This window comes from Manacus vitellinus, unplaced genomic scaffold (genome assembly GCF_001715985.3).
Source record: "Manacus vitellinus isolate BGI_N305 unplaced genomic scaffold, ASM171598v3 scaffold_15_pilon, whole genome shotgun sequence".
Taxonomy (NCBI): Eukaryota; Metazoa; Chordata; class Aves; order Passeriformes; family Pipridae; genus Manacus; species Manacus vitellinus.
In genome coordinates, this window is record NW_021939122.1 from 1,096,619 (window position 1) to 1,108,739 (window position 12,121).

The window sequence follows — 12,121 nt, forward strand, 5'->3', positions numbered from 1 at the left end:
AAAACAATGTTTGTCATGCTGCCCTCTCGTCTGGTGCATTGGATTTCCATCAGAAAAATCATTTGCTGACAAGAAGCTGAATCAGCTGGCAGTCCTTGCACTGGGAAGGGAGGTGGGAGGAAGAGCACAGTTTAATTAACAATGGAAATTTGCAGCCAGGGAGCATGGAGGGTTGTTTACATCATCCTTGAACACAGAGGTGTAGCAGAAGAGATTTGTGCAGGCCAAGCACTCCTTCCAGGCTCAGTCCTACTTAGAAAACATACTTAATTTGAGATTTGGCCATACTGCAGATCTAAATGCAATCTTTAGAGATGGATGACCTGCCAAGAGCTGTGTAGCTGAGATCAGAGCAACCTCCATCCTGTGGGATGAAACAACTAATGTTCCTTGAATAAACCCCTAGTTCTTCACACACTGCAGCAGGTTCAGTATAGTTGTCTCTTTGGCCTGTGTTGAAGGTGTGTATCTGAGGGAGTAATTATTCTTATTCCTACACAGTTGTTTAGTTAATATAGTGAAGTTTGGAAGATGAAATATCTTTCTTTGAGTTGGATTATAGATAAGGGGGGAAGAAAAGAATTAGTGGACTGAAAGCATATGTGCAATGAGTTTTGTGTGTCTTGCCAGTACAGTCCCCTTGGATACACTACAGTTTAAAGCCATGAGCAGAGCATGCATATGTGTATTTGTATGGAGGAGGATGAGAAGTTTCTGTGCAGCCATGGCAATTCTGACAGTCAGTTTATCTCCATATAATGAAATTTGAACAGAGTGTGTTTTTTCTCACAAGTCATTCAATAATATCCTAGGAGATATCATACTTGATCCTTTGTACTGCTTTCTTACTGAAGGGATCAAGTTCAAGCTTGTTTTGGAAGCTTTACTTTGAGCTTATCTGACTTGGATTTTTTTAGTCTCTCCTTGAAGTACAAGTGATGGCCAGTGTTACATGGTGTTTCACAATTCAGAAGTTAGAAAGACAGAAATGTTCCACTTTAATTTTATGCAAATAATTTAATTCCATCAGTCTGGATTTGGCACTGCTGATGAGAATATTGCTGGTGTCTTCTTAGGACATGTAACTCTTCTCTCTTTCTCCTTTTTTATTCCTCCTCCAGCGTCATTGCCTCTCTTAACAAGGAAAGAAGGTGTCACTGTTTCTATGGGGCTGTTGTGTGCAAGATGAAGGCAAACTGGAACACAGTTCTCTGTTGTCCCTGGAGTTAGCTTCCACATTAAGTAACTAGTTCCTTTCCTGAATTTCTGATTCTTTAAGTGGCCTTCCTGTTATCTGATTAATAAAGACAGTAATAACTCAAAGAAATTTGACTTGCCCTAATTGTTGAAAATAAAAGGAAATGAGATTCTTAAGGTTCTCAAGTATCTACTGAAGCAGTTTCTAAATCCCTCTGCCCTGCCAAAGCTGTTTAATACAGCCAGGAATTGATCCAAAGCTTATGTCTGGATGAGTAAAAAAGAAAGCAAGTCTGCCATACAAAGACAGGATGCTTATGCTATTTTCCCCTCTCTGTATGAATGTGTATCTGCAAAAGACAGGTTTGCTTTTTGGGTTGGTTGGTTGGTTGTTGTTGTTTGGGGTTTTTTGTTGTTTTTTTTGTTTCTTTGTTTGGGTTTTGGGTTTTTTTGTTTTTGGTTGTTGGGTGGGTTTTTTGTTTTGGGGTTTTTTTGTCGTTTTTGGTGTGTTTTGTTTTTTTTTTTTATTTAAGTATGAGTAGATTCTACTATGTTTCTTGGAATCCTGTCATTTCAAGTTGTAATTTTGAACTTTAGGAACATGTCAGCAGTTGTTTTAAATCAGTGCATTGAGATCAAATGTAGCAAGTTTTAGTACTGTGGGACTTCAATATGCAAGGTAAATACTAGCAGAAAAATATTAAAGTCAAACATTTGGAAAAGTATGGTGAAAGGCATGTGCACTCCTAGGTGTGAAGTACTTTCAACATTTACTTTAAAAGGTATCCATGGCTTCTTGTTAGGTTTAATGTTCTGAACTTATTTTTTGTACAATTTGACAAGATGGACAGTCAAAGTGTTAAAAATATGAAATAAAGTGAAAAATTGTTTGGAGGCATGTGGTTTTGCAACAGATTTTTTTAAATACCATGGTTGTGTAGCTCATGAATAAACAGGGTGTTCTGGTGCCTTTCATGGTAGAAACTAACTTGGGCCTTTTTCCTTGCCTTTTTACATGTATCTGAATTGCTGTTGGGTTGATTTTGAGTGTATTCATTTATGTGAGGAGGCATCCTATAGAGTGGGGGAACACTGTCTTGGAGCATTTGCAGGTACCAATGATGTATTGCTGGTTTGATCAAGCAGAATACACCAAGTACGATGCCACTTTAGCCTGGATTGAATATCAGATTGAATATCATGGATGTATATCAGCACAGTACCTAAAGACAAATTTTAATATTGTGAAACTGTGTAGAGTCCTCTGGTTATTGTTTCTAATGCTTACTAATACTGCTTCTGATGAGAAAGGTTGCACATGTCACAGATAATGGACTCATATCCTGTAGTTTAAAAACAAACCAAAACCAGACAAATGCTGCTAGATTTGTTGTTGTTGTTGTTCCAAGTGAGGAATTATGAATGGGTCAGATGATTCCTCCCCTCTTCACAATTGTAGGTTTTCTTGATAACGTGCCATGCATACCGGATCTTGCATTTACAAATCTCAGCTAATGTTTTAAAAACATGATTATGGAGAGTCATATTTCTCCATTGATGAAGTCAGCTTCACAAAACCTTTCTGTTCCAGGGAGCAGATTTTAACTCGTTTTAAGTCCTGGCTCAGGCTTGTAATGTGCAGGAAAAGAATACAGGGAGGATCAGTACATCTTGAAGAGAAAAATCAGTTAAGATGATAAAATTTTGAGTCTTTTCTTTCTCCACTCTTAAAAGTGAAAACAACTAACAATCAGTGAAACTTCATTTAGATGTGGAACTACTATGTAATCTTTTAGAGGAAGTGGGCAATTTTGCCTTAAGTTGCCAAGTATAATCAAGTGTCACTTCTTGGCACAAGACTTTGTTTTGCTTGAGTCCCACGCAGTTTTGATACCATCTCAGTACACATTGTCTGTCATAAAGATGTCCTACTTTGTTTAATATATTGATCTGGTTTTTTTAGCTTTCCTTATGATTCTAATCTAAGTTCAGACTGCAAGAAATACTGCAAGTAAAATTAATGCAGAAATTATTTTGCTTTTAATAAGCTTTAATGAAATAAGAATACAACCTAAATTATTATTTGCAAATATTGGAGATGGAAGCAAAAATGCCCAGCAGATTTTTTTCTGAAGCCAACCACTGTGACAGTGACAAGCTTGTCATATATGTTGTTAGTAGAATTATTTTATCACATTTTGCCTTTCCTTCATCTAACATCATGGTATTTACAGATGTCATGTCTTTCTCTAGTAAAAAGCAGAGGAGACGAGCAAAAACTAGGATTTCTTTCTTATTTTCTAGCCTGTCCTTTCTTCAGTCTATTTCAAAGGTAGATCCATACAGATAATCTTCTCAGCTTTTATTTCCTAAAGAAACTGGAAGAAAGGAAGGAAGAACTACTGGAATATAAGAAAGAGGGGCTATAGGAAAGCCAGCTCCTGAAAGGATTGAAACTGTCTGAGCTTGGCTGTTGTGAGGACAGGTTTCACATTCTGGCTAGTGCTGAAAGTGGACCAAATTTCTAATGGCTTTTGCACACAGTCATTCCCTGTCTTTACTATGGTGTGTTTATCCTGTCTGTGAGGGATGGTGGAGCTGTTTAGTTAATGTTTTGAAGTAGGACCTGTTTTTCTAGTTCTTCTGGTAAGTAAAATCTAGCATACTTCTAAAATAGCTAAAATGAAAGGCTTCTCTGTCTGTTGATCTATTAATACATGAAAAAACTTGCTGCTTTGTAGGTCCTTGCTTTTAAAATTAGATACCTCAAGTTGCAAATGGATACAAGCAAATTTTACTTACAAATGAAGTGAAATTTTCAAGTCTGAATGATGTTTGAGGATGAGAATACAAATCAATTACACAATGAATTAGGAGTTGGTACATGTAGAAACATAAGAAACCAAAATAGATTCTGACTATTGTCACACATAGTCTTCCTATTATAGACATGATACTGTATTTTCAGTGTATCTGAAATAACCAATGTATCAATACTGAACTAATTTTTACCATTTCATCCAAAATGATTTTCTACTCAGTGCACAGTGTAATGTTAATTTACAAATTATACTTTGGCTATTAGATTTTTATGCTTCAGTGGTGTGTGTTCTCTCTAATTTAGTGTGTTTGACATCTACAATATCAAGGAAAGGGATCATTAGCTTGGCTTGATGAGAGGGAAAGGGAGAAAGAAAGTAATACTGTCTTTATTTTCCTGATTTTAGGGTCTACTTACAGTGTGCTGTCCATAATGCCTTCTGACTCTGAAAGCAGCAGTTCTCTGAGCAGCATTGGTGAGTAAAGTATTTAGGAACTTGTTGAGTGTGTCTTTGGGAGAACAAATTTTTAAGGTTTTCTCTGGTATTCTGGTCATAAAATCAAATAAATTGAACTATAAGATGTAAATATCCATCTTCATCTGGAAAAAATATACTTGTTTTGTACAGGGCAAGCTGAGCCTTTTCATGATGGGCTGCAGTTGTTGCCAGTAAAATCTCTAACATTGAGATACATTAAATGATGTAACTATGCTTTGAGTTACTTAGTGAGATGATGTAAAAATGGAAATGTTGTGTTTATACAAGTCTGTGCCTATAAATATATATATAGACATATGTATATGTGTATGTACTTATTTTTGTAGATGTGAAAATTGTGGTCAGAGTCAAAAACATCATAGAAATTATAAATAATGTTAGCCCAAGGCCATGGCCTCTTAAACTTTTGAAAGTGGCTACAAGCTTTAATATTTTTGTTTTCCTGCATGCAATTATTTGCTTCATTTTCTCTGCCTTGAAAATCATTGGGAAAGACAAAATACTCAGAAAAAAATTGGAGGTAAAAGAAAGGGTATTAGAGGTGTTTTGTCCACAAGATGATCTTGGAAGAGCTCTATTAGCTGTCAGTTTTCCTCATCTTTCTTTACGTATACAAATACATTCTATTGTGAAATCCATTTCCCCTGGATAGGGAATGCAGGCTCTTGCATTTTTAAGGTTCCAATCTGTAGGCATCTGTAGGCTTCCCTGACAGCACCAGGCAAGTCAGTTGACTGTTTAGGGATGTGGGTAGACATCTGTTGCAGTCACTGAGTTGAACTTTTAACTCCAGCATGCAGGAACAAGATTTTAGTGTTGACTGAACTATTTGCTGAAAACACGGGAAGCTGTGACATGTTAGTTTGATTTTAATCAAGATCACACTTGTATACTGTTACCTGAAGGAAGGGTAGGTGTAATTTGCTATGAGTAAATTTGGGCTGGAAATTGGAAGAAATAAGTTCCTAAATTTTGAAGACAAGCAGACTCAAAAAGGAGCCTTCCAAAGAAGGAAGTTCTTCTAAGGTGAAATCCAGTAAGTTTGCGGGATAATGGGATGAAGTGATGGCTGAGATAGGAGAAATGCAGGTGGTCCTTTCTAGTTCTGTGTTGCTGATTTTAAAAAGGAATGGTACACTTAAGTCTTTTTTTTTTTTTTTTAATGTTCCTTCCCAAAAGCTTTTGTTTGTATTTTAAGATATCGAAGTTCATACTGAATTTGGATCTGTGTACTTGACATAAAAAGCTGTCCTCAGAATTGATATATGCCTTTGGAGTGTGCAGTAATCAAAATTATTTATAACCTGAAAATTAAGTGCCTTGCTATTAAACAAAACTTGTGATCTACTAATCTCCATAATTTTGTTTTATTCAAATTATTTATGGGTTTTAGGAATTTAATATTTAATAAATTAACAGCCAGGGGAATTCTTTGTTTGAAGCTGGCATGTTTATTTTATGGTATGGTTATAGACTTGTTATTAATGAGTATGATTTTTTTTTTCCCCCAACCGTTTTCTCACCCTCACATCTTGTTCTGCAAGAGACAATATTTTTTATGTGATATAATATCAGTAGAAAAATTGCTTGATAACTAACATATCCTAATAGATGTGTTTGCAAGTCACTTCAAAGCTGCAGTCAGATTATTTTAATACTGACTAATTTATTGAATGACAAACCATCATAACTAAAAGCACTTGCATGCCAGCTCCCCTAAGGCTTCATATGACTTCTTTGAATGGAATCCCAACAAATACTGAGGTACTGTAGCATTTGAGGACTTTCATATACATCTTCCCCCCACTCTGTCCCCCACTCACTGAAATAATTTTCACAAGGGTAGTTCTGTGCAGTGGAAGTGGTAAGTTTAGCCTGTGAAATGAATGCATCAGCAAAAGAAGATAAATAGCTCATGGTTTGCAGACAATGTAAGCTTTAGAATATGTTCAGTTTGATATAGATAGTTATATGTACACACACATGTAGAAAAATGAATGAGTTCCTCAGTCATGTAGACCTTCCTGACAGGATAGATAGGGGATCTGTCTTATTATACCTGAGCTCAAAACACTGGTTTCAGTTAATACCTTGCTTCTCTTTGTCAAACAGCTCAGAAACAGATTGAGGTATATGACAGAAATGAGAAAGGTATTGGGACCAGTGATTATGCCCGGATAAACCATCAGAGAATTAGTCTTAGTGTCATCCAACTATGAGAGAGAGTACAATCTTTCATTTGTAATGTTTGGACTCGATAGTTTGTAAATGTAACTAGAGAAGAGTGTGCTTCATGTGCTTCATCTTCTCTTCCCAGCCTTACTTACCCTAGCTAGTGTTGGAGATGGTTTCTGCTGCCAGCATTCTTAATGAAATGATCTTTTTCTGAAATACTTCCAAGTAAGCCAGGAAGTTGTGAAATGGAGATGATGCTACATGTTTTATGGTTATCCTGGGTTTCTGAGTTATTTTATGAAGCTGATATATATAACAATGGCCTTATTTTTCAGGAAAAGACCTTGATCTAAATATCTAATCTTAGAACTAAATATCTAATCTAAGAACTAAATAAGGTGATTGTTCTTAAAAGATAGTTCTGAGAAAACGTGTACTGAGTCTCAGTCAAATAAATAAAGCCTGGTGTTAGGATTTCGAAAGGAAAAGATGAGACAACATCATTTTATTATTGTATAAACCCATGGTGTGCCCAAGTCTTCACTGTATTTGCACTTCTGATTGTCTCATTGAAAGCAGAGTGCAACAAGCACGGAGAGCAGCAGCATAGATGAAGACTTATTGAACAGCTTCTGTATGGGGAACAAATGGATCTGCTGGGGTTCTCTCAGTCTTCAGTAACTTCATAGTCAGTACAAGAGGAGAGCAGGGAGTGATGTAATTTGCATAATATGACTCAGAGATGAGCTTAATGCTAGTCTATTCTGAGTACTGGGTTGCCAGCCAAGCTTTTTTTCTCTTTTCCTGCCTATATGGGCTTGCAGGGCACGAGGGATGCAAGAAGAATGAACTTCCATCCTCATGTGCATGTGATAGCATAAGCAGTTGAGTTTTCCCACCTGTGTAATAGCAGGTTAGCAGCCTTGGAGAAGAAACTCCTTTGTAGTTGTATTTACCTTTTTCATTTGTATTTGTATGTAAATAAAACCTCAGAGTGACAGCATGCTTTTCATGCATATTTTCCTCACTATTCACAATTAGTTTAGATGACAATGTTTTATTTTTTTCTTGTTGTACATGTAAAATAGGTAGTTTTGATGGTATAGAGAGTAAATGTTCATGGTTTATTTCTGAAAGAGGTCCAATATAAACTGCTGTAATAGCGTAGTACTGCCATTGTCCTTCAGCCCCACCTTTGTCCCCCCAGAGGAACAAATCCTTATTAAATCCTTATTAAATCCCTATTGTCATGGTCTCTCTCTGTATTTCCTTTCTCTTTGCTCTTGGCTAATGACAAAGATTTTTGTGTGTAAATAGAAGCATCCTTCTTCTGCCCACTCCCCATGCCCAGCAGACTCTCTGAATGGAGCTACAATCCTGTGTCTCTGACATCAGAATAATTATTTATGGAGATTCAGTGCCTGTCGTGCCAAGCACGGAACAACAGTGTCACTTAGGAATTGGATAGAAACCAGTAACAGAGCTATATGTGACAGGTGCTGGCTAGTCTCCCACTTGACCAGCCATGATAATGGAGAAGAATAGAACACAGAATCAAGACCCTGTTTCTAAAACAGTTAAAAAAAAAGAGAACCAGTTTGTATAGTGCACTTAGTCACTTGACATTTGATGCCACAACAGGATTATGCTTTAGAATTGAGCCATTTTTTACCTCTCCTAATACCATAATGATGCTTCAGAGTTTCCCTTTAGTGCTTTAAAAATGTGGGTTTTCTTCCCTTCCTCAATGCACAGATGTTTGGGTGTTGTTTTGATTTGGTTGGTTTGTTTGTTTTTAAGAAATCTTATTTAATGGAACCCAGCAGTTTGCATGCAGGAGACAGGCTAGGGCTCTGAGAATATTCTTCACAATAGTTTTTATTATAATTTTTTAATAGGAAGGCATTGCATACTCTTCCATTATTTGAAAATATACTAAGTTCCTAATGAGAGGTTTTCTGGAATGGAAAAGACCTTCCATCTTTTCACATGCATAAATTTCTTCTTTCCACAGCCGTATCTCTTTGCATTGTTTTGATTACAGCTGTCAATCTTATGTCCTCTTCACTCCATGTTGCATCTTATGACCTTTATCTTTTAACTTTTAACAGACTATTATCTTTCCACCTGTTCAGTTCTTTGCAAACGGTGTCACTTTTTCATCTTAAGTATTTTTTCTTACTCTTCTCTGTTCATATCACTGCATTTTCCTGTGGGAACTTAAAAGGAATCGTAGAATGGTTTGGGTTGGAAGGGACATTGAAGATCATCTAGTTTTAACCCCCCTGCCGTGGACATACCAGTCTGTAACAAGCACCACCACTGGCTCTACAATTTTATACCTTTTTCTTGCAGCCATCAGGTTGTCATATATCTGTCTCCACTAAGCTTGTCCAGCTTTGACTTCAGCTGAGAGTATTCCTTGCTTAACACTTTATTAACTTATCAGCCTGACAGGCTATTTACAGATAGTTTTTCACTGATTGCAGTTCAGGTTGCTTAATCTGAGAGCCTTAATTCTTACTCCAAAGCAAACACTACCACCCTCCCAGCAGGTTCCTTCCCAACAATATCTGGTTTTTCATTCCCCATTTTCATGTTGGCCATTTTGACAAGTGTCCTTTCATGTTGTTGTGATTTCAGTGTATTGCTTCATGCTTTCTACAGCTGTATATAACAAAGTAATTGTTTTCACTATTCATAGGAACAGTTCGGTTGCAGGTGTGGCTTATGATGCTCAGTCAGTCAAAGACAAACACCGTCCTTGTGTGAAAGAGTTATTTATTTCCCCCATGACAGCCTATAGGAATCTCCATTTTATTTCTTGCTTTTTTTTTACTAACACAAAGTTTGTTTGCTAAAGACACCTCGACAGTTAACACATACTGATAAAGGGACAAGTGACAATGTTACACTTGCTAGAAGGCCATGAATGAATAAGAAAAGGTAGTGGGAGCACTACCAGTAGCCCACATCAGAATCTTTTTCTGTACTGCAGTAATTGCCTTTGACTGTCCACCTCCTTACCCATCAGTTTCTCTATTCAGAAGTCCTTTTCCTGTAAAATTTTATCTCAGTGATTGAATTAAAATTCTGTCTATAGATTTATTTCCAATGTAGTAATCTACCGGTTTAGTTTACTGGAAACAAGACTTTTAACTTGGGAAATGAACAGTTTCTTCCACGCACCTAAAGTAACTTCACTCTCTTATTTTACTCTGTTCATGAACCATGTAACTCTAGCTAGGATTGATCCCTAATCTCTCTAACTAATTTTCAGTGTGTTTGTTAGTAACCATCTTCTCTTAAGTAATAAGCATTCTGAATAGCTTTACTGTATTATCATTGTCTTCTTTGGCATCCATTTTCAGGCAGCTATGGGTTGACATGAGTCATACAAAGGGTTCTCTCGACTTACATCACTTCAAAAGTACTCAAGATTACTCAGTGGACATCATGCCCTGTTTCAAAAAAAGGAATGGTAACAATTAGAAGGTTAACTTTGATCATGTATACTGATGCAGTCTTGGAGAAGGGGCAGTAGGGTTTTTGTGGTGAGAGAGCTACTAATGAATAATTGACCACTTGCTATAGTATCTTCTTCACATTTGTCAGCTCCCTGGAGGAATTTCTGAAGATTTGGTTAGTCTGATTCTGTTCTACTCTGATTTGAATGGAAATGCAGCGTGAGAATACCCATCTCCTGCACTCCAGACAGCACCTCTGGAATGTGGTGTCTTTCACTGCTCCCTGAGACCCTTTATCAGTCTGTACATTTAGGAAATCCTTTTGGTGTCAGTGGTTTTCTTTTGGGGCTGTAAAGTGATATGGTGAGCCAGTGCTCACAACTCCTGCAGGAGAAGGTGTGAAGGACAGAGCACTGGAGGAGTCTCATCCCTTTGGTTGGTGTGCAGTGGTTGATCACAGTCACTGGAGTTCAGATTGGACACTTTTGAGTAGGCTGTGCTTTCAGTACACAGTTGTAAGCCTGACAAAGGTAGGGTTTGAGCCAGGTAGCTACCACATATTCAAACCCAGAAGCTTCAACTGTATTTTCCTTGATTACAGTAACAGATTTTACTCTCAGTTGTATTTTAACCCAGCAAAGTTCTGTAAGGATGTTTGGAATTGATGTATCTGCCCTCCCCCACCCTATTCCCCCCTGCTATTTTCGAGTACTAGGTTGTAGATTTTCTTTCATGTTGACCTTTCTAGAATCACTGTTCAGTTCTTTCTATAGTCTTAAACTTACTGAAGTTGAAAGTTTGTTTTAGATGCTACTGGCTCTGTTTAGCTTGTTACATTCTGCATTAAAACAATATACTGAAATGCTACGCATTCTTTTGTCCTTGCATGTTACATGATCCTCACTGCTTTCATAACCTATTAGGTTTTCTGTCTGTCAGATGAAACTGTTTCCACAGTTCTTTATTTTACCTTTCAATTTCCTTTCCTCAGTCTACCGCTGTTTGGTTTTACTAATGTTTTATTTCACCTGCTTGCAATTCTGTTCTGTGCTCTCTGCTGTTTCAAGACCCCTTCAAAAGACATATCTGAAGAAATGAATCTAAATGATAATTTCTGATATGTAATCCTGTTCTATCCTCTATAAATTATTGAAAGAAGGTAAATATTTTAGAATGCATTTTCCTGCAGCAGGCATAAGTCTTTCCTCTTCACCCCTTCCCTAGCTTGGGGAGAAACCCTGTTGTTCATGCTTTGCAATACATCTTGCAAGTATTTTTTTAACCTTGTCTGTCATGATTTACAGAGCTATAGAGAAATAATATTCTGAACATCCCTGTTGATTTTATGTTTTATGAAAGACAACAATGAAAAAGGCTTGACTGTACAATTAGTCTCCGGTTTGTTTTGAAGCAAGAAGGAGCACAAATTTATGGGTTTAAGAAAAATCATTGTAAAATTCAGGGTTTCTGCTGACTGGTGACAGATTACCTTTTGAATTAATTGAATCCATGATACAAGTGTATTTCTCCAAGTTTATTATAACTCAAAGTATGTTAATGGCATTTCTTAAAATTAGCTGTTTATGCATTGGTACACATTTTCCCACCTCAAAATTATATTATTATTTGGCATTATGGTACATTTTGGTGCAGTTTCCATGACCTGTTTTCCAGACCTCTTTCTCTTAAAATGGTCTGTTATTCTTCAAAAAATATGCTACCCCATCCCCAAATGTGAAGCTAACTAAGCAGTTGTTTCTGTGTGGACATATTATCTCTTCAGTCATTGTCAATTAGAGTAATCATCAAGAATTATATTTGGTATGTGCTACATAATGGATCTTTGTGGTTTCTGTCAAGTCCAGCATTTGGACTGTAATATGGAGGATATGATCACTCCAACTTCTGTTTTTTTGAGGTTTTTCTTTTATACAACCCATGCTGGAATTCCTGCAAAATGGT

At 36.8% G+C, this 12,121-nt stretch overlaps 1 protein-coding gene across 4 annotated transcripts in view; it reads left to right on the forward strand.

Moving 5' to 3' along the window:
• The first annotated feature begins 4,429 nt into the window (after positions 1-4,429).
• DLG5 (discs large MAGUK scaffold protein 5) overlaps positions 4,430-12,121 on the forward strand; it is a 62,956-nt gene continuing 55,264 nt past the window's right edge. For all 4 annotated transcript variants that reach the window (XM_029958490.1, XM_018068966.2, XM_029958491.1 and 1 more), the window contains exon 1: positions 4,430-4,493. In XM_029958490.1, the coding sequence (XP_029814350.1) occupies positions 4,451-4,493 (43 nt within the window). In that variant the 5' untranslated portion in view covers positions 4,430-4,450. The remainder of the gene's footprint in view (positions 4,494-12,121) is intronic.